This window comes from Rana temporaria, chromosome 2 (assembly GCF_905171775.1).
Source record: "Rana temporaria chromosome 2, aRanTem1.1, whole genome shotgun sequence".
Lineage (NCBI taxonomy): Eukaryota > Metazoa > Chordata > Amphibia > Anura > Ranidae > Rana > Rana temporaria.
Window position 1 is genome coordinate 85,381,111 of NC_053490.1, and position 23,823 is coordinate 85,404,933.

General features: G+C 43.2%; 1 protein-coding gene across 1 annotated transcript in view; it reads right to left on the minus strand.

Annotated features, from left to right (window-relative positions):
* PAN3 (poly(A) specific ribonuclease subunit PAN3) overlaps window positions 1-23,823 on the minus strand; it is a 98,145-nt gene that overhangs the window by 56,968 nt on the left and 17,354 nt on the right. The window contains exons 2-5 of the mRNA XM_040340473.1: window positions 15,650-15,768; window positions 13,755-13,821; window positions 6,305-6,375; window positions 3,867-4,017 (exon numbers count right to left, since the gene is read on the minus strand). Coding sequence (XP_040196407.1) covers window positions 3,867-4,017; window positions 6,305-6,375; window positions 13,755-13,821; window positions 15,650-15,768 — 408 coding nt within the window. The remainder of the gene's footprint in view (window positions 1-3,866; window positions 4,018-6,304; window positions 6,376-13,754; window positions 13,822-15,649; window positions 15,769-23,823) is intronic.

A 23,823-nucleotide genomic window follows, 5' to 3' on the forward strand; every position in this document is an offset into this window, starting at 1 on the left:
ATTCAAAATCGCGGTAAAATGCGCAATTTTACCGCGATTTCGGCCGCAATTTAATGTAAATCGCGGCCCGAAATCGCAAAAAGTAGTACAGGAACTACTTTTTGAAATCGCAGATGCGGCGTCGCACTGATTAGGACAGTGCCATTGCCGACAATTGCCGCCGATTTGAGATGCGATTTTACATGTCAAATCGCATCTCAAATCGTACCCAGTGTGAACCAGGGCTAAACAAGTGTTAAAGTGATTGAAAATCCCAATTACAAAAAACAAAGTACATCCTTCTGTAGTGGGTACTAGTGTAAATCCAAAGCACCAAGAGTGGTTATTCTTTAAACCCTCCCATTGCGGCTATCAGCATGAGTCACTGACAGAACTCCAAGACAAGCGGCTTCCTGGGAGACCGAGCGCCCCTTCAACACAGAAATGAGGACGGTTTCTACAAATCTGTACGTCCCTCCCCTCCGCTATCAGATTGTAGAGCTAGTACGAAGCTCCCTGTAGTGTGTAATGTCATATCCATGCCACCCCCCACAGCTAAGAAGAGTCCCTTGATCTGGTTTTGTAGAAGGCTTCATGGGAAAAATTGCTGCAGATACATAGGTACAACTTCTGTAAGAAGATCTGTTTCACCGATTTAAGGTCAGTCACTTCAGTAGACATAAGTGTTTACAACCACTTTCATTCACAGCAAAAAATGTGAACCCAGGCTAACACTTCAAAACAAAGAAGAAAAAAAAAACAGCCAGAGGGAAAGCCACTCTTTTTTTTGGGGGGGGGGGGTGTTTATATTGCTTGAGTGCAGACGTGCATACTCAAAAATAGTATATTGATCATAAATCACTTTGAAATTAGAATGAAACCCCCAAGCTATGACAGAGGCTCAAAAAGCCCCTTAAGCTTCCACAGACTGGCCAATATCACCAAAACACAGCATAGCTTTCACTTCTTAAACCACTTTCATTTACCGAATGTCACAGCAAGACCAAAAAAAGGAGAAGTGAGGGTTTAGCTCGCGTAAAAACAAACATGAAAACAAGATGTTCAGGTGCGATTTTTTTCCAAATCTCAAAATAACCTTGAAGTGAGAACATTGTGCACAATACTTCATATCATTTGGAGAATTTGTATTGGTGTTTTTGGGTCTGCAAACCTACTGTAGCCAGGGCTCCAAAACTTTGAGTATTATACAGAAGGCAACTAGGTACAGGAATCACATCAAGGAGATTGCCCAGTTGGCACAAAAAAAACTAAAAAAAAACTAAAATATCACCTCTTAGGGGGGGAATGACCCTCTAAAGAGATCAAAAGCAACAAGTGGCTTGAAGGGAGGATTCCCACAAGCTGCTACTATATATTCTAGACTGAGCAGTGGCTAGGCTATCCTAGCATGCAAATTTAGTTTGGTCCAAGCTAGACCAAACCAATTTAAGTGCCAGGGAAACCTGGAGCATCGAGTCAGCAAAGTACGGTTAAAGTTTTTGTAAAGGCAGAAGGTTTTTATCTTAAAAGCGGATCGCCACCGTTTAAAATTTAAAAGCCAGCAGCTACAAAAACTGCAGCTGCTGACTTATTATGACACTTACCTGTCCTGGAGTCCAGCAACGTCTGCAGCAGCAGAAGACGAGCAATCGCTCGTATAACTGCTGCCCCCACCGCCATCCTCGGTAAGAGAACCAGGAAGTGAAGCGCTCCGGCTTCACTGCCCGATTCCCTACGGCACATGCGCAGCGCCGTCCTTGCTGGTCCCCGCTGTGTTCTGAGAGCCGAGTGTTTCCCAGAACACAATGGGCAGGGGCAGTGAGGACTCCCGGACATGGGTGCAAATACTGGGTATCTACACCCCCTGAAAGCTGTCAAAAGTCACAACGGAGGGGGCGGGATTTGGCAGGGTGTTCTGATTAACAACGGAAGTTCCGCTTTAGGGTGGAGCTCCGCTTTAATGCATTAACCACTTTCCACCCAGAGGACGTCATATGACATCCTGGGCTTTGTGGTGGTATATATAAAATGATACCTGCAGCTACAGGCATCATTCAGATCGTTTTTAGAGCTGGCAATTTTGTGCACGCAAGGACGAGCAAAGCGGCTGTTTTTACAGGCGGCGAGAGGGGACGTCCCCCCACCAGTGCTTCTACCGACTCACCGGTGAGTCAGAACAGATCCGCTGGCCTTGTGTTCCTAACAGAGATTTCCAGCGGACCAGATGGTCGCTGGAGTCTATGATCGTTCGGAGGTCAGGCGCGATGTTATCACATCACGCCTGGCCTCTGCATTAAAAAAAAAAAAACACAAACACACACAGTTTCAGCTGGTAAAGTAAAATCTATATACAATTTTAAAAGCCCCTGTCCCCATTTGCTCGCACACAGAAGCGAACGCATATGCAATTCCCACCCACATATAAAAAACGATGTTCAAAACCACATGTGAGGTGTCACCGCAAACGTTGGAGCGAGAGCAATAATTCTAGCCCTAGACCTCAAACTCAAAACATGCAACCAGTAAAAAAGATAAAAAATGTAAAGTGTCACCTACGGGGATTTTTAAGTACCAAAGTTTGGTGCCATTCCACAAGCGTGGGCAATTTTGAAGCGCGACATGTTTGGTTTCCATTTACTCGGCATAACTTCATCTTTCACATTATGCAAAGAAATTGGGCTAACTGATGCGTTTTTTTTGGGGGGGGGGGGGAATGGTTTCATGCTTTAAAAAACAAGTTTGAAAAATTGCTGCGCAAATACCGTGTGAGATAAAAAGTTGCAATGACCGCCACTGTATTCTCTAGGGCAGGGATATGCAATTAGCGGACCTCCAGCTGTTGCCAAACTACAAGTCCCATCATGCCTCTGGGTGATGCTTGATGAGTCTCGCTATGCCTCATGGGACTTGTAGTTTGGCAACAGCTATAGGTCCGCCAATTGCATATCCCTGCTCTAGGGTCTCTTCTAAAATAACAGCGTTTGGGGGGTTTTATGTAATTTTCTAGCAAAAGGATGATTTTTACATGTAGGAGCGAAGTGTCAGAATTGGCCTGGGCGCAAAGTGGTTAACATGATTCTAAAGTATTTTTTCCTTTAAACACAACAAACATGTTATACTTACCTGCTCTGTGCAGTCAAGTCAATTTAAAAATTAAAGGGATTGTAAACAAGGTTTTCACCATGCATGAAGGTGAAAGATCTGTGCTGCAGCTGCCCCAGAAAATTTGCTTCTCAGTTCATACCTAGAATGCCGATTAACTGTTTCCCGGCCAGCCGCCACCATTATACTGCGGCAGGTTGGCTCCCTGGGCGAGCCATCGTAGCTGTATGGCACCTGTAAGACCACCAAGGGGCGCATGTGTGCCACCGGAGGCCGACGACTGTGCCGATGCGCTTGCTTGGTGATCACGTGCTGGGCACCCGCAATCACTCCACACAGACAGAACGAAAGTCTGTCAATGTAAATAGATCTCCATTATGTCAGGGGTGAGGAGACTGATCAGTTGTTCCTAAGGCTTAGGAACAATCAGTCTCCTCCCCCCAGGGCATCAGGGGCAAGCAAAGGGTCGAGCGTGGAGGAAAAACAGCATCACACTGATCTTGATCTTCAAAGTGAAAGGTTGTGCAAGTGGGGCATGTCATGGCAATCATTGGAGGAGAGCAGGCCCATTTTCCTACATAGCTAGAGAACCGACCATGGTAGTGTGCTCTTGCTTAGCGTGGTCAGTTTTTAAAAAGGAAAGCAGAGGGACTGGCAGGAACACCAGGTATTACACACATACAGGATACTTTCCATACAAGTACATGGTACAACAGACATATCAGGAATAGATAGGTTGGCATAACACCACTTTAAGCCAGATTCTTATAAACTAGTATTTTTACCTGGAGCGAGAGCAGCTGATGTAGGACCTCCCATAGAGGGGTGGGAGAACAGCGCTTGGGAGAAGGCAGACATGTTGGACTGGGACATGTTACTCAATCGCGACGTTGATCCTCCTTTGGGAATAAACTCGCTGGCAGTAGGATTAGGAGTCTGCAAAAGAGGTTTTAGCTATCACATTAGAAGTGTTAATGCCAAAACATAAAAAGATGCAAGCAGACATCCACTTTTTTCAGCTATAATGCTTCCAAGGTATACACAAGAACTGAACATGTACTGGATCCAAGCATCCCCTCTGTCAATACAAGTCAGCCCAAGCATGTTTGCTAAGAAGATACTACATTTTAACACCTGCGAGAAAGTAACCATGCGGTTACCCACCCCAACCCCTGGCACCTTTGTTGTGGAAGAGATTGATCTGCATTTAAAAAAAAAAAATGTATTAAAAAGTAAAAGCTGAATACCATTACTACATCCAGTAACAAGTACATCCGCATGAAGGCCAATTGACAGCCATGGTCACAGAACTGGAGTACTGTGAGCCAGACAAGTTGACAACCAGTAAAATGTTATTTCAGTATCGGCATAAAAAGCCATCTACACCATAGGCAAAAAAGGTTTGCTTAGCAGATTACACGGACCTTCCATCACAAAAGGTCAGTGGCTCCAAACCCAGCCAGGGCCTTTAAAACATCCCAGAAACTTCCTAGGGGCATGAAGAATCCCCATCCAGGTAGCGATATCACTGGTGGTCTCAAAATATAAAAAGGCTTGCCATTTTATACTCTATTTTAGGCATAACAAATATTGCACTTACAGCATGAACACTTAATTGCATTCAAAACAAAATGAGCTGACCGGCTAGTCGCAGCTACCCGTCCTTCCAGGATCCAAGAAACACAGTGGCATCAGCATGTCGCTCCACCCTACGAGTTCCGTCATAAGATGTCAGGGACACAGACAACGTCCTTTTATGACAAAGTGCTATATTTTATGCCGATAATAAAGGTTTAAGGGGTCTTATATTTTGGGGATTATCTGCTATCTTGCTACCTGGATAGGGATTCTACATGCCCAAGGGAGGTTTCTGGGACATTTTAGGGCCCTGGCTGGGTTTGGAGCCACAAGTGTCACTGACCTTCTGAGATAGGTCCGTGCAATCTGGTAAGCGAACATTTTGTTTATGGTGGATGTGAATGTCACTGGATAACTTAACTAAAGGTTGGAAGATGCTAAATAACTTTTACCAAATTGGGACTATACATTTACCACTGGTGTCTGATGCAATATTTTTTTGCGCAATCGTTTATGAATTTCTGACTTGGGACTGTGCTATATCTCAGGAGATGTATATGTTAATTACTAAATAGCACAATTTTTAGGTTTTGTTTGATAAAAATCCATCTCCCTCAGCCTGATGGGTATAGACCAGCAGATCGTGCACAAGTGCCCTGCAATAGTCAATTCTGTTTGTTGGAGGTGGTATTATTGTCATAGATAAGGACATCTCTGCAACAAGCAGACCAAAGTATATCAAGCAGCTAAAAGGGGGAAGGATGAGCAGAAGCCAACAGAGATTCCTGTATAGAATCTTTCATATGAAACTTGACAAATGTTACAAGGGGCAACTGTACTATATCAGAGGCAATCTGTACCGAGAGAAATGGCATGGCTGCCACTGATGTCCAACTACCTGCATTACCTCCGCCCATTTACTGAGTCACTGACCCAGAATAAGCATTCAGACTACAAAGACTGAAGTCAGAATTCCCAATCTAGACACTTCTGGTCAGGGACTCCATATGGAGGATGCTGGATCAACATGACAGACAACTACCAATTTCAGAAGCCAAGGCTAGCAGTGGCAAACATTTCTTAAAAGTGATTTCCTTTAATAAAAGGTCTTGCAGTCTATCAAAATGCAGTAGGTTACCATCGATTGGGTGACTGAATAACCCAAAATGTAAGAGTCAGGCCACAGCAGCCAGACCATTTTAGAAAGCTTTACATGGCTTGTCAGGCCTTGACAGCTCCCTTAGGCAGTAGAATTAATCTTATGCCTTCTTCAATGCCAACTACATCTTTCATAATCTGAAATTAGGCATTTTTTTTTTACCTTCATGCAGATAAGGCATCAAGGTAAAAAAAAACGCCAGGAATGAGCTTAGTAGTGTTCAGGATCACACAGCCAAGCCCATCTCTACTGGTTGCAGAATACCATCACTTTGCTGATATAGCAAGCCATCACGGTTCTGAATGTTTTGCACAGAGCCCACTCTGTTCCAAAAGTATGCTAAACCAATAACTAGACATAGGTTGGTAGCAAGGTTCTAGAATATTTCCAAACTAGATGCACCAAATGAACAAAACAGCTAGCAAGAGGTGTAAAAGAAAAAAGAAAACAAGAAAAGGTCAATATGAAAACAAAAATATAACCTACCTTACGTCTTTGAGAAATGCTGAGACCAGCAAAGTCATTAAACAGTGAGGAAGCTGGAGAGCCTAAAGGATCTAAAAAACAGAATGATATGGTTAACACAATGGAGCGCATTTTTTTTTTAACACAAGAGTGGATTTACTAAAGAGCATCCAATCATGTGCAAGCAAAACTTTTTTTTTTTTTTTTAATTCCCTGCACATGATTGGGCATTTACCACACTTAAGCTCTGGGAGCAACTGCACTTGCAGAATGCAAAGAGTAGTCTATATGCATTTAGTAAATCAAGCCCACATTATACTCAAGTTGTGTTTATTAGGAGACTCTGTACCTGGCCAATTTACTGTGCAATTATACATTTCCACACTTTTTTTGTTATAAGGCTGCGCAACAAATAAAGTGCAGATATAAGGAGAAAGTTGTTTAACACCTGCTGAAGAAAAACTTTCCGATCATGTGTGGTTCTAGAAAAGGATAGATTTTTTTAACCCAACCCAACTTAAAAGTTCTGGCCTACTCTGTATAGTGGTATTACACAAATATGGGGAGTATGGTTTATTACAGCCACGTGCAATAGCCCTTAAAGTGGTCCTAAAGCTAAAGTTTGACCTTAAAGTGGATGTAAACCTGATTCATGAAATTTGAGCTGGGCACATATCTGCAGTATTTTGTTATCCCTTTTCAATGAGCATTATCTTGTTTATCAGCCTGAGAACTCCCGACATATTTGACTTTCTCCTTTCGTCTTCCAGGACAGCCTCTGAGATGTATGGCTCCTCCCTCGGGGACAGGAAACACGTATACCAATAGTTAAAAGGCGGTTCTCCAGGCCGCTTCAGTTTTTTGCGTTTCCTGCCGGAAGGGAAGGAGCACGTAAAGGAACCATAGGGAAGCTCCTTATCTCAGAACTGTACTGGGAGAGCACTCTGGTATTAACCATCCTTAGGCCTGTTAGCACCCATTCGGCCAATCTGGGGAGTTAAGGGTTGCTAAAGACACCGCTGCCAAATATGCTCAGAGAGCAGGACCCCGGGTGATGGCAGAATGCGTCCCTTTTATTTGTTTGGTTACCTTGAATGGCAGATGCATCCGACGGCTGGTGAGTGAGAGATGCCGTTTTCAGACGATCGTTTGCAGGTACTTCGACGGAACCGCGTCATCAGGGGGCGCCGCAAGAGGTCGTTCCGATCTCCTTAGTGTGGCGGTGTCTCACAGGGAGTCGAAGCAAGGGAGAAAACGCTCAGAGACCGAGTCTACACCCAAGAGCATGGAGAGTGCAGTGGCACATTCAGACTCTGGTTCTACAGGCTCGGCGCCTCTCAGGTAAGTGTGGTGGGGGCAGGCCATGTCTTACTCTGGGAGGCTAGGGTTTTTAGGCCCTGTATATCCCCTTCCTGGGTGGAGATGGGTGAAGCACCGACTAGGCTAACAGCACACAGTGGTGGTGGATAGCAAGGCTGTGAACTAATGGGATTGTTAATGTGTTTGGTTTTTAGGTTAAAGCCCAGGACAAGAAGCAGCTGCCTAGAAAAAAAAAAAAAAAGTGCAGTATGTGGGACCAAGTTTGGTGCCAATTGGGAAAAGCCACTATGTTCCAAGCGTGTCAGCAGTCTTGTAAAAGATGATTCAGTGACAGCCTGTCACAAGATACTGTCATCTGTGGACGAGCTTGCATCCACATTCCAGTCTTTTAAGGGATTAATGGATAGGATGCAAGGTCCCTCTACCATTATGAAGAGCAGCCAGTATGCTGTCCTTGCCACAGGGGCAAGAAGAGGAAGATAGGGATAGGACTCCCAGATCAGTGGCCTCCTCAAGCGGATTCAGCATCCGATTTGGAGGGGGGAGGAAGATTCCTCCAAGGTGCCCAGATATAAATTCTCTGGATTATGTGTGGGGGGGGGGGGGATCTACTAAAAGCAATTTATGACACACTAGAGATCCGTGAGGAACAGGTTCAACTCTCTAAAGCACGACCTGATGTACCAGGGGTCTAGTGCAAGTTGGACCCGGGTTTTTCCCGTTCACAGGTAGCCTCAAGCAGAGATTTCCGTTTGAAGTTTGCAAATTAGATGCACCCTTAACCAAAATAATGAAGAAAATGGATTTGGCCTTTGATGATCTAGGGTCTCTTAAAAGATCCTATGGATAAGAGAGGGGACTTGCTGCTAAAGAGAGCTTGGGATGCCTCTTCTATAGGTTTGAAACCAGCACTTGCAGCGACTTGTGTGGCCAGAAATTTAGAGTGTTGGCTTACACAACTACAGGCTCACATTTCAGCTGGCACTCCTAGACAGGAACTTTTAAAATAGTTTTTTCTAATGTTCAAAGCAGTCAGGTTTCTGGCAGACGCTTCAGAGGAATCCTTAAAACTGGTAGTCAGATCAGCTGCTTTGGCGAATGCTGCTAGAAGGGCTGTGTGGCTAAAAACCTGGACAGGTGACGCCCCCTTAAAACTAAAACTTTGTGGGTTACCATTTTCAGGTGACCAGCTGTTTGGGCCTGGCCTCCAGGAGGCACTTGAAAGGACTCAAGATAGAGAAAAAAAAAAAAGGCATTTCCCAAGAAAAAAAAAAAAAAAAAAAACCGGAAAGGGAAACGTTTTTTTGAGGGCCCAGGCAACAGATACAGCAGAAGGAGGGTCAGCCCAAAAAACATTGGGCGGGCCACAAGGGGCATGGAAGGGGAGGAATCTTATTTAATCCTGCTCAAACCACCACAAAACCTCAGTGACTCTTGCGTCCCGGTGGGAGGAAGACTAGGGAAGTTCCTCCCACAATGGACCACGTCGACTTCAAGCCTGTTCATATTGGACATCATAAAAACGGGTACAAATTGGAGTTTGAGTCAATGCCCCCCCTCAAATTTTCAGGTTACACCCAGGGACAGAGAGAAAGCAGAGGCCCCAAGTCTGTTACTGGGGGACTTGGTGGATCAGAAAGTTCAGATTCAGGTGCCCCAGAAGGAGCACGGACAGAGAATGTACTCCGTTGCTTGTGGTAAAGCCATCGGGAAAGTTCAGGCTAATCCTGAACCTGCGCCCCCTGAACAAGTTTGTGAAATACAAACGGTTCAGGATGGAGTTGATCTTTACAGTATCAAAGCTACTGTTCCCAGGTTGTCACATGGCTACTATAGATCTCAGGGATACCCATTTACACATTCCAATTCATCAGGAATTCCAAAAACACCTCAGGTTGGCACTCAGAGTACATTCAAAGATACTGCACTTCCAGTTCCGAGCTCTTCCATTTGGTCTGTCCTCATCGCCAAGAAGTTTCACGAAAGTTCTGGCAGAAGCCCTAGCCCCGTTAAGAGTCAGGGCTATCACGGTAATTCCATATTTGGACGACCTCCCGTTTGTGGCCAAATCAGCTCAGCAACTGGAGCAAGACTTGAGAGGCAGAGAGCTTCCTTTTTGCTCGGGTGGCTAATCAACAAGGACAAATCCCAATTGATCCCATCTCAGGAAGTCCTGTATCTGGGGTACAAGGTTTCTTCAGTGGAGAGCAAGATCTTTCTCCCCAAGGAAAAAAAAATTATGAAAGTGGATCAGGGAGTAGCCCAGCTGCAATCCAATCAGGTAGCCACAATCAGAGAGGTAATGAGGGTGCTGGGTCTGACGACAGCATGTTTCCCAGCGGTACCTTGGGCGAGGTTCCATCAGCGTCCTTTACAGGGTATCATGCTCCGTTATTGGAGGGGCAGGAGACAGGACCTAGACCTCCAGATGCCTCTTTATCCAGGGTCAAGAGGACTCTGTGGTGGTGGTGGGCCCATCACAACCTAGACAAGGGTTTAGCTTGGACCCAACCTACGGCCACAGTGGTGACTACCGACACACGTGCCTGGGGGTGGGGCACTCATCTGGAAGAAACCATGGCCCAGGGGGCATGGTCACCAGTAGAGGCAAGTGTCTTCAAACCAGAGGGAACTTCTGGCAATCCTGAGAACGATAGAGACATTCCATGCAAGGATAGAGGGACAGCATCTGCAGGTTCGCACAGACAACGCGGGGATGTCGCATATCTGAACAAGCAAGGGGGGGACCAGAAGTCCTGCTCTACAAAACATAGCCAACAAGATCTTGTCCTGGGCAGAGGCGAACCTGTCCTCCGTCAGTCGTCCATCTAAAAAAAGGTGCACAAAACTCGCTGGCAGATTTTCTGAGTCGTCAGCAGGTAAGGCAGGACGAGTGGGCTCTCAACGAAGAGGTGTTCGAAGAGATCGTACAAAAATGGGGACAGCTGGAGGTGGGCCTCTTTACCTCGGAGAAGAACAAGAAGGCAGCTCAGTTTTTCCTCGATTCATCCATGGGATCAGGCAAAAGGGATAGATGCCTTCGCCAACCCTTGGCAGTTCAGTCTCTGTTATGCCTTCCCTCCAGTGAGATTGATTTCAGTGGTCCTTCAAAAAGTTTGACAGAAGCGATGGACCTCATCTTGATAACACCTTTTCATCTTCCGATCAGGAAAGACTTGATTTCGCAGGGCCCTATCCTGCATCCTCAGATAGAGGAGCCAAGTTTAACAGCTTTGTATCTGAGGAGCAGCTGCTGAAGTCTCAAGGCTTTTCAGAGTGATAAAAACTCGTCTGGAGTGCCGTAAGCCAGTAACCAGGGCAATTTATGTTAAGATGGGAAAAAAAAATAAAAAAATGTAATTCTTGGTTGGCGGAGCAGGGCCTTGATCATCCAGGGATTCCAGCTATCCTGAATTTTCTGCAGGCAGGGGTAGAGTTGGGTCTTTCGCCTAGTAATCTAAAGGTACAAGTGTCAGCATTAAGCGTGTTCCTTCAGACCTCTCTGCAGCAGAATCAATAAGGAATTTTTTCCTGGCAAGGTCTAGGCCGGTGAGGGTGGCGACCTGTCCAACCTGGGATCTCTCCTTAGTTCTATAAGCCCTTACAGGTAGCCCCTTCGTACCCTTGGAGGAATCCCTCTTAAAATGGGTAGTACTGAAATCAGTTTTTTGGTAGCGATCACATCAGCCAGACAGGCGAGTAATTTGCAAGCGCTATCGATTAGGGAGCCTTTTTTGTTGTTAGACAGGGTTGTACTCAAGACAGACCCAGTTTTTTTTTTTTTTTTTTTTTTATTAAAAGGTAGCGTCTACTTTTCATAGGACACAGTCCTTCCGACTTTTAGTTCTACCTCAGAAACAGATCCAAGTTTGATGTTAAAAGGTGCCTTTTAGTTTATTTAGAAATTACCAGTAGCTTCAGAAAATCAGACTATATTTGTTAATTTTACGGGGGCCCGCAAAGGTTGTAAGGCCTCCAAATCTTCCATTGCCAGGTGGATTAGAATGGCACTTATAGAAGCTTAGAAGTTAGAAGGGGTGCAAGCCCCATTAATCAAGGCACATTCAACCAGGGCAGTCTAGTTCATGGGCAGAGAGGGCCGGCGCATCTCCGGAGGAGATCTGCAAGGCAGCGACATGGTCCAGTAACTCCACATTTGCCAAACATCGTCTGGATCTATTGTCTGAGAAAGAACAGACATTTGGACGAAAAGTCCTCCAGGTATTGGTCCTGCCCTGACAAAGCAAGTTCCTTGTTTATCTCAGAGGCTGTCCTGGAAGACAAAAGGAGAAAACCGTAGTTAGACGTACCGGTAACTCTTTCTAGGAGTCTTCCAGCACCAGCCTGGTTTCCCACCCGGTGTTAATATTATTAACTGGAGTTGGATGTTTGTACTGACGTTGTGCTAGTACGTTATGTCTTTTCAGAGCCTTTCAGGAGTTCTTGGTTAAACTGAAGAGGAGGCCTGGAGGACCTATTGGTATACGTGTTTCCTGTCCCGGAGGGAGGAGCCATACATCTCAGAGGCTGTCCTGGACGACTCCTAGAAAAAGTTACCGGTAAGTCTAACTCCGGTTTTAGACAAAAGCAGCCTGAATCTAGTCAAAGGAGGTTGCTAAAATAGATTAGCAGAGGGCAGCTCCTATTACAAAACAGCTTTGGGAGTCTGCCTATGAGGATAGGGGGTATGTGCACCTTTCCTCCAATCAGCAATTTTAGCTATCTTGGCTGTATGCCCAGACATCACTCTGTTAACCAGGAAGAAAAACAAATTAACAAAATCTGAACTTTCTAAGTATAGAAGTGTGAACACAGCAGATATACATATAGAACCTAGGTAGGGATATTTTGTTAATCTGTATCATCCGAGGCTGTTCACTTCACTGGGGGTATGGAGAGTTTACATCCACTTTAAAAGTGGAGGTCCGCCCACCGCTGCAAAAGTGAAAAGTCTACAGCAACACATATTGCAGCCGCTGACTTTTAATAGGACACTTACCTGTCCTGGAGTCCAGCGAAGACAGCGCCGCATCAGTTGTCAGGTGCATACAGCCACCATTGCGTGTAAGGGAACCTGGCAGTGTAGTCTTATGGCTTCACACCAGAAAACCTACTGCGCATTTACTCTGCGCCCCTCTCCTACTAGCTTGGCAGCAAGGGGAGGAGGAAGCCAAGCAGTGACAACAGCCTCGACTCCCAGAAGTTGGAACAAAATACCAGTTTTGGGTGGAACTCCACTTTAATGCCCTGCGTAGAGCTGCCTGACTGGCTAAAATGAGAATCTTTTTTTGCTTAGAATAAAGATCATTGTTCTCTCGCGATTCTCAAGGTGCAACATCTTCCACACTATACAAAAAAATAAAAAATTATTTGGGCCAAATTACGGTTTAGTTTTTTATTCATTAAAGTGTATAAAAAAAATTGCGTTTGAAAATCCACTGCGCAAATACAGTGTGACATAATATATTACAACAACCACCATTTTATTCTCTAGGGTCTCTGCTTAGAAAGTAAAATCACGTTTGGGTATTCCAAACATCGGTGCATTCTTTGTGGCAATTATCTCCTAAACCATGTAGGTTTAGGAGATATTGAAAACACCTGCAGGTAAGCCTTAATCTAGGCTTACCTGTAGATAAAACAGGTCAGAGAGGGTTTACTACAGCTTTAAATGGTTAAACTTCATCTACATGCAGAGTTTTTCCTTTGATAAAAGAACAAAAAGATGCTTTGTTTCTACTTATTCGCATGTTGTAATAAAACTTAGCAGACTGCCTGTATTTTGTTTTTCCAGCTGTGAGAAAAAAAAACCATGACATGCCATTGACGAGGGGGAAAAGATTGTGCTTTCGATTCTTAATGATTAATCGTGCAGTTCTACCCTTGCGTTATACACAAAAAGGTTTTAGGACTGCCCTGGCTCTCTCCCCATACAAGCACAGGCACAGAGCAGAGAAGCAGTAACGTCTTAGTTATTTTAGGTGGGGGGGGGGGGGGGTTAAACTTTTAAATTGAGAATTTTCCCTGGAATTTGAAGAATTGGGAGAAAATGCAAGTATATTTCAATGTGGTACTATAAAAGAATTAATATTCCCCTACTAAACTATGCTGCAATTATAAAGCAATACCCACATTAGAAAACTTTTCTTACCATGACCCGTGTATGGCTTGGCACTGTCATTGAGAAGGCTTGGCGAACTGCTGCTGTTTGTCATTCGCTACAAAAAAAGAAAAACAAACGCAGACAAAACAAATGAAGTACAATTACTAAAAAAAAAAAAAAAAAAAACCATCACATACAAGAATAACCAGTAGCAATAAATCGGAATTTAGCTTCTAAATGTCAGACTTATGCAAGTTCATTTTAATTGGCTTTGCATTTAAAGACATTACACACTGTCAAATGTGTCATTTAATTAGGTATTAGTGTAGTTATAATCCCTGTTACCTTGTAATGAGCTCCCATGCTGTGACTGATCTATTACCTCATCTACATACATTGTCCCTATTCATCAACATGACAAGCAGCTTCTTATTCTGGATCACATGCATTCCTGGCCATAACCACTTCATCACAAATGTGCGAGTGCCAATTTTATGAAACCCCTTTTCCAGCATGCCAACCCCTGGTAATGGTTCTCACGTGCATCGGCACCAGACCGAGTCCCAGGGATTGTGGGATATGTAGTTTTACATAGTGTTCTTAGCCACAGAGGTAATGTGTCAACATGTGCAGTGCCATGTCAGAATTAGCAATAAGGCTGTGAAATGTTGAATGCCTTACACTGTATACCACCTTTTCATCAATAAAAGCTTTTTTGTTGGATAAAAAAAAAAAAAAAAGAATTAGCAATAAGGAATGATTTAAAATGGTTACAAAATTAGTAAGAGGATCAGAGTGACTGGTAACTAGCATTTCCAGAAGGTGGTCAATAAAAACATCAAATTCTTGCAAATCAGTGATTTTTCTTCACCGATGATCAGTGTAAACAAATTGCAGACAGCCTTGCCAGTTATTAGCACTCGTTCCCTCACAGACAGTGCTGCCTGTTTACATGTGATGAGTTGTGATTGGAAACAGCTGATCACATGGTAAAGGGAAACAGTTTGGCCCTTTACGCTGATCTGTGATCAGCTGTGTCTGAAGGCCACAGAGCACACCCGATGTCTATGGATGACCTCCCAGAACTATAGTACTGCGCTGTAGTCTTGGCTATAGCACAGTACTAAAGTGGTTAGAACGAGTAAAAATTGGTTCTATAGGCTAAAGGTTTGACCGTAATGGAGTTCTCTGAAGATGTAAAAAAAAAAAAAAAAAAACACACGATGAGCAGCTGCCCCCTCCAGTCCTCTTTATACTTACCTGAGCCCCATTTTGGACCAGTGAGATGCACAAGAGCAGCGGCTCTATGCTCCCTCCTTCCTCAGGCTCAGAGGGCGGCACAAATAATTAAAAAAAATTTATGGAGTTTTTAAAAACACCATTTCCCTTAGGCAATATAATCAAAATACAAAAAAAAACAAAAAAACAACCATTCGATGAAGTAGAATTTTAGATTTTCCTATATTATCTTGGTAACAAAGGTTGAAGCAAATGAAAATTTGCCATAGTTAAAACTTTATGCCAGGGAAGGGAAAAATGCTCCCTTGAAGTGGTGCTATCCTGGTACTGCAGGGAATAAAAATCAGTTTTACACATCTGAAATCCCACTCTTGCAGGCCCCTTCACACTGCTAGTCTTGTTTCAGCCTCATCTCCAGTGGTTGCAGGTCCTCTAATGTCATCAAGTGCAGGGTCCATAACCCTAAATTGTACACAAGGACGCCATAGAAAAGTCCACTGCTGTAGCATGGAGAAAGAAGAGCACTGGCTGCCAGTGGAGCAGGCATCAGGCAGGAAAAAAAAATGCCATTTGCAGTCCCTACACCTAACAAATTGTTTGACCCTTGTAGTGTGGTGCCAGCTCTACTGAAAGGGAGAAGGTCTCCTTTGCTCAAAGATGAGCTTAAATCTCTGGATTACACAAGATCAGCTTTTGTTTACTACCTGCATTCGTGGGTAATTTGCTTCTGCAGGGCTTCCAAACCCATTCATTCCGATAAAGCTGGTGCTGAAGTAGGAATCTGTCAGACTGGTATCTGATAAAGAGCCATCAATTCCAGAAACTGCATAACACATTGATGAGAGAATGGAAAAAAAATAAAATAAAATAGCATATTATAGAAAAAATGTATATAACAGAAATGAACATGCACTGTATGCTGCAGAGAAGAGGACCAATTGAGTTTTAAATGGGACTTTATCTACAAATAAAGGACCAATGCATGGAGACAAACACAACTTAAACACCATTTGATTTAGTTATGCAATCATTAAAATGTATTTGAACACAGAAAAGCAGTGCCTGAATGTGTGTTAACAGCGTTCTCTAATCCTCTGCACAGCAGCAAGAGTAGATGCCAGGGAGGGTTTTGTTGCATCAGAGTATGAACATACAGGTGATGCTCAAAAAATTAGAATATCGTGCAAAAGTTAAATTTCACTAATGCAACTTAAAAGATGAAACTAATATACGAGATAGTTCAAGCCGTGATTTGTCATAATTGTGGTGATTATGGCTTACAGCTCATGAAAACCCCAAATCCACAATTTCAGAAAATTAGAATATTGTGAAAAGGTGCAATATTCTAGACTCAAAGTGTCCCACTCTAATCAGCCATTTAAGCCATAACACCTGCAAAGGGTTCCTGAGCCTTTATATGGTCTCTCAGTCTGGTTCAGTAGGAATCACAATCATGGGAAAGACTGCTGACCCGACAGTTGTGCAGAAAACCATCATTGACACCCTCTAAGGAGTGAGAGCCTCAAAAGGTAATTGCAAAAGTTGGATGTTCCCAAAGTGCTGTATCAAAGCACATTAATAGAAAGTTATGTGGAAGGTAAAAGTGTGGAAGAAAAAGGTTCACAAGCAGCAGGGATGACGGCAGCCTGGAGAGGATGGTCAGGAAAAGGCCATTCAAAAGTGTTGGGGGACTTTCCCCCCATCAAGACACACACACACACACACACACACACACACACACCCCATCTGCTGGAGTTGGTCCATTGTTTTACTAAAGCGGAGGTTCACCCTGAAAAACAACTTTCTACCATGCCATCCAGCATACTAGCGTCAGCGACAGTATGCCTTTATTTTTATTTTTTGCGCTGTACTCACAGTTTAATCCATTAGTTTCGTTTCAGACTCCCGCGGGGAGTAGGCGTTCCAATGAAGAGGGGAACATGATTGACGGCCGGCTATGGCGCGTGACGCTTCCCGAAAATAGCCGGAGTAGGACTTGGCTCTTCACGGCGCTATACGGCGCCTGCGCACAGACTAGGATCTGACTGTACAGGCGCCGTGAAGAGCCAAGTCCTATTTCGGCTATTTTCGGGAAGCGTGACGCGCCATAGCCGGCCGTCAATCATGTTCCCCTCTTCATAGGAAAGCCTACTCCATGCGGGAGTCTGAAACTTAACTAATGGATTAAACTGAGTACAGCGAAAAAAAATAAAAATAAAGGCATACTGTAGCTGACGCTAGTATGCTGGATGGCATGGTAGACAAAAAAAACATTTTTTTTTTTTTAGGGTGAACCCCGCTTTAAGTTCAGGGTCACCGCAGCCGTCTACCAGGAGATTTTGGAGCACTTCATGCTTCTTTCCGCAGACGAGCTTTATGTGGATGCCGACTTCATTTTCCAGCAGGATTTGGCACCTGCCCACACTGCCAAACACACCAAAACCTGGTTCAATGGAATACTGTGCTTGATTGGCCAGCAAACTCGCCTGACCTGAACCCCATAGAGAATCTATGGGTCATTGCCAAGATAAAGATGAGAGGCATGAGACCGAACAATGCAGAAGAGCTGAAGGCCGCTATTGAAGCATCCTGGTCTTCCATAACACCTCAGCAGTGCCACAGGCTGATCGCTTTCATGCCACATTGAGGCAGTAATTGAGGCAAACAATTATGACAAATCACAGCTTGAACCATCTTGCTTTGCATGCAATGAGTGCATCTCATTAGTTTCACCTTTTAAGTTGCATTAGTGAAATAAATTAACTTTTGCGCAATATTCAAATTTTTTCGAGTTTCACCTGTACTTACAGGAATGAAAAGCACAAGCTTATACTACTTCAGAGTCCAGGCACAGTACAAGGTAGGTTCACAACCAGGTTACATCATTGAAGATTAGTATGTACTTCTGAAAAAAAAAATTAAAAAAGCGGTGTTGCGCTCCCACAAATTATAAACCTAGATATATAAATATATAAAGTGCTGCTGTGCTGTAAACAAGTGACTACGAGTGCAATGATAATCAAGTGCAATGATATTCAACAATGAGTGTTCAAAAAATATATAATAAAACCAATGAGTGCAAGATTAAAACAAATGGAGATGAAGTCCATTGTGAGTGTAGCAAAAGGAGCTAAAGTGCTGGCGAATCTCAGAAGGAGAAAAAACAATTCCTCTGGATCCAGGGTGCAGAGTGTGGTGTTTCTGGTGCTCTGTAACAATAACAGGTGGCACTGTGACTTCTGTGAGAGGTGGCTCTTTAGTGTAGGCAACACCCGTAGGTGTACTACCTTCTTACCTTACTGCTGTAAGGTAAGCAGCATTAAAAGACATGGTGGAATGGTCGATCGAGGAGGGGGAGGGGGTTCCTCCCTTCTCCAGAGTTTCCAGTATTGTATGGATGCGGGATGGGGCGCGAGTATGGATGGAGAAATAAGAATACAGAGCCTCTTGGTGTAGTACGTTTGGCATTTTTAAAAATTCACAGTTTATTTAGGTAAAAGGTACTCACATTTCAAATGATGTAAAAACGAGCAGCGAGCTCGGCACCTTGTTGCGTCACTTCCCGAGCTCGCTGCTCGTTTTTATGCAATGCACTTTACATCATTTCAAATGATAAAATGTGACATGATACATTTGGCATGTCTTTATGGAGGGTACCTGGTTTAGACAAGTACCCAGCTGCCACTTTGGGCTACTTCGAGACCAATCTCCCCCTAGACAGCCACTCCCTCCCTGCAATCTTCTGGGACACATCACAGAAAATTGCATGGCCATTCACGTTGTGCAGTGCGACTCATGCATGCGCAGTGCGCACCCGGCTGTGAAGCCACAAGCCATCAGTCGGGTGTCCACAGTAGCAATGCAGACACCATGGATAGGAGCAAGGCTTCAGGTGTCTGCATTGCTGGCCCGTGGGACAGGTGAGAGTGTTAAGTCAGCAGTAGAGTTGCACGATTACTAGTTAAAAAATTGTGATCTTGATTCAACCCCCCCCACATCTCCAATGTAGAGTTTGCAGATTCTTTCATACAAAGTGAAGACTATCTGCTCACTCAGATGTCAAAAGAAAACATCTGCCAAGTTAACAGGAAACATTGTAACTAATGCTTCCTTCTTAGATCAAAGGGATAAACTAAAAATAAAAAAATCGGGAAGTCCAACACAAAACATTGTAACAAACTTCCTTCTTGGATCAAACTTCTGTGTGTAAATCTTTTGACGATTAAGTTAAAATAAATTTTTGCTAGAAAATTACTAGGGAATAAAATGGCAATTGCTGCAATATTTTATGTCACACTGTATTTGCACAGTAGTCTTTCAAAAGCTATTTGAGAAAAAAAAAAGTTAAGTTAGCCCAATTTATTTTTTGGTTTTGTTTTAATGTGAAAGATGTTACGCCGTGAGAATCGTGATCTTCAAAGCAAAAAAATAAAAATTGTGATTCTCATTTTAGCCAGAATAGTGTAGCTCTAGTTAGCGAAGAAGAAAAAAAAAAAAAAAAAAAAAAACACAGAACCAGGTGGAACTCTGCTTTAACCACCAGCCCGGAAGATTTGATCCCTTCCTGACCAGAGCACTTTACAATTTGGCACTGCATCGCTTTAACTGACAATTAGGCGGTCGTGCGATGTTGTACCCAAATAAAAATTGATGTTCAAATAAAGCCATCTTTTGGTGCCATTTGATCACCTCTGCGGTTTATTTTTGCACTATATAACAAGAGTGACAATTTTAAAACATTTGTTTTTTACTACGATATCCCCAAAAATCGTTAACAAAAATGTCTTAATCAGTTTAGGCCAGTATGTATTATACATTCTCTCCCCCCCCCCCCCCCCCCCCCAAATATCACAAGCATATATTAATTGGTTTACGCAAAAAAGTTGTAGCGTTGACAAACTATGGGAAAGATTTATGGCATTTATTTTTACTAGTAATGGCGGTACTGCGACAGACAGATCAGAGACTTGACACATTTTTGGCATTTATAGAGCGATCAGTGCAATAAAAATGCACTGCTTACTGTATAAAGGTCACTGGCGGGGAAGGGGGTTAACACTAGGGGTGATTAAGGGGTTCAATGTGTGTTCCCCCACTGTGTAGGAAGGGGAGCGACTAGGAGAGATGACAGATCACTGTTCCTACTTTATAGCAACACAATCTGTCTTGGCTCCTCTAACGCACACACGCCGGCCAGAAAAGCCATTCTGCCACAGAATATCAGCATGAGCCAGTCAGGAACCGGTTAAAGCGGAGGTTCACCCAAAAATCAACTTTCTGTCACTAGATCCAGCATACTGCTGACATCTGCAGTATGCTGGATTTTTTTTTTTGTACTTATCGTTTTAGCCGTATTTCTTCTCCGGCTCCGAGCGGGAAATCCTTCGGGGAGTAGGCGTTCCTAAATCAAGCGCAGTTGATTGACGGGCTTGGATAGCGCGTCACGCCATTCGGAAATAGCCAACGTGGAATTTCTAAATAGGTTCCTTTAAAGTGGATGCAAACCAAAAAAAAAAAACATTTTTTTTTTTTATCTCACAATGTAGAGAAGAAGATTTCCTATCATCTGTGCCCAGTCTTGCCACACAGAGTTAATCCAGCTCTGAGCAATTCACCATTCTACTCGTGTCACTACCTGCATACTTAAAGCGGGAGTTCACCCATTTAAAAAAAAAAAATAAATCTCCCCTTAGCTTCCTGCTCGTTCGGTCTAGGGGAATCGGCTATTTATATTAAAATATGTGCAGTACTTACCCGTTTTCGAGCTGCATCTTCTTCCGTCGCTTCCGGGTATGGGTCTTCGGGAGCGGGCGTTCCTTCTTGATTGACATTCTTCCGAGAGGCTTCCGACGGTCGCATCCATCGCGTCATCCGTAGCCGAAAGAAGCCGAACGTCGGTGCGGCTCTATACTGCGCCTGCGCACCGACGTTCGGCTTCTTTCGGAAAATCGTGACGCGATGGATGCGACCGTCGGAAGCCTCTCGGAAGCCTGTCAATCAAGAAGGAACGCCCATTCCCGAAGCCCATACCCGGAAGCGACGGAGAGGATGCGTCTCGTAAACGGGTAAGTACTGCACATATTTTAAAATAAATAGCCGATTCCCCTAGTAATAACGAGCAGGAATCTAAGGGGGAAAAGTGCCCTCTAAGGGTGAACCCCCGCTTTAAGTGGGATACACTAGGTATTCCCTTATTTTCCCTTCACCTTTACCAAGCTTTGTATTCAATTATCACTCCCACACTTCTATTACTGGACTGCCTAATTGGCAGTCACTCATCTTTACTTTTATATCACCTACACCACCAATTTATTCACATATCACCTAGTTCACTATTACCCTACTCCAATTACTTATTCATATCCTATACTTATTAAACCTACCCTAATGGACCTTTTAGGTTGCCCTGACATTCATTACTTATATTGGCAATTAGTACCTGCCTTCAGTCCGCATACTACTATACAGTCTGTCACTTTGGCAGCTATGCGTTGAATTAATTTAAATTCTCCCTAACTAATCACCACTCTGTGGGTGCTCTTTGCAGGCGCCAGCTCCTCCACCAGAGGGTGTCCACGTTTTGGCTCCTTGCAAGCCCTCCGGGACGGGCTTTTCGCCCTTTTTGGGGGGAGATGGGGACAGCCACAAGCTCCTCCGGACTATCCAGCGGCTCCCAATATCACCGATTCCTTGTTATAGCGGTAAATATATCACCATGGTAGACTGTCAGGGATAAGCAATTAGAGGACCTCCAGCTGTTGCAAAACTACAAGTCCCATCATGCCTCTGGGTTCATGCTTGTGGCTGTCAGACTCTTGCTATGCCTCATGGGAATTGTAGTTCTGCAACATCTGGAGGTCCGCTAATTGCATATCCCTGCTCTATGTGATGTATGTTGACATATTTTCCTTTTCTAATTTTGAAACTTTCCAATATTCTAAAACCCTTGTCCCCCTGAAGAGACCGATTAAATGGTCAAAACGCGTTGGGACCAACATTGGGGGATCTACATTGTATAATAACCGAAAACACTATGATGATATGTATCCATGTCTACTGCAACTAGGATTGTGATATTCACTTTTTATTACACTTTATTTGTATATTTTCCATCATTATTCACTGTGACATCCGATATTATCAGTAATACCATCTTTTATAATGCAACTTATTAATCTATTTTTTGACCCCCGCTGCCTAAAAGTCCTACTGGGGAACCTCTCTTTCATCCAGCTCTGAGCAATCCACTTTTATTGTTCAGTAAAAATGAACAGACTTCCAGATAAAAACCCATCTAAATAAAAAGTCCTTCCCGTCCCCTTGCTTGGAGTGACAGGGTTTTTACATATCTCGTGCACTAGCTTGGACACATGCACATTCCTGGATGTTTATCATAATATGGGGGGTGATCCACAGTTCATTGTGAGGTAATGTATGTCACTCGAAGCAAGGGGACGGAAAGGACTTTTTAGTTAGACAGGTTTTTATCTGGAAGTCTGTTAATTTTCACTGAACAATAAAAGAGGATTGCTCAGAGCTGGATTAACTGTGTGGCAAGACTGGGCACAGATGATAGGAAATCTTATTCTCTACATTGTGACATCAGTGGTTTACATCCACTTTAAGCTAGTGCATTGTTGGTTCACTTACCTTTTCCCTTCTAAACTCCCCCCCCCCCCCCTTTAAATTTCTCACTTCCTGTTCCTCCTCAGTAAGCTTGCCCCCATCCAAGCCATTCTATCTAGGGGTTAGTCAGCGTTGTCGCCCCCTCCCTTGGGACTACATCCCTGCGGGAAGACGCTGTGGATAAAAGTCGCAAAGGAAACTTTTCTAAAGTCAGAGCGACTTTAGTCACAAGACAGCTCACATTGACCAACATGGGATTTCACATGTCATGCAAGAGTTGGATCTCACAAGTCATAGCCCAAGTCGTGCCAGTGTGAACCGAGCCTAAGCTCCCATTCAGACCAGTGCAACTTGTCATGAGATTTGACAGGTCCAAATCGCACCCTTTTGTCAGCAATGAACTGCAACATCAACTTTGTGGTGCTACCGATATGTAATTTTAAGTGCAACTTGCATAGACATCCATGTAGGGTTGTCCCGATACCACTTTTTTTTTTAGACCGAGTACAAGTACTTTTTTTTTTTTTTTTTTAAACAGTGGCAAATAGATAGATAGATATATATCTATCTATATCTATCTATCTATATCTATCTATCTATCTATCTATATCTATCTATCTATATCTATCTATCTATATCTATCTATCTATATCTATCTATCTATATCTATCTCTATCTATCTATCTATCTATCTCTATCTATCTATCTCTATCTCTATCTATCTCTATCTATCTATCTCTATCTATCTATCTCTATCTATCTCTATCTATCTCTATCTATCTATCTCTATCTATCTATCTCTATCTATCTCTATCTATCTCTATCTATCTCTATCTATCTCTATCTATCTATCTATCTCTATCTATCTATCTCTATCTATCTATCTATCTATCTATCTATCTATCTATCTATCTATCTATCTATCTATCTATCTCTATCTATCTATCTCTATCTATCTATCTCTATCTATCTATCTCTATCTATCTATCTATATCTATCTATCTATATCTATCTATATCTATCTATCTATCTATCTATATCTATCTATCTATCTATCTATATCTATCTATCTATCTATCTATCTATCTATCTATATCTATCTATCTATCTATATCTATCTATCTATATCTATTTTTTTTTTTACTACAATGGTTTCTTTTAGGGGGGCGGTGTCTTTTTAACTTTATTTTACATTTTTTTTTTTTTTTTTTTATCAGCCCTGTTGGGGGGGGGGGGGGGGCTTTGGTGAGAT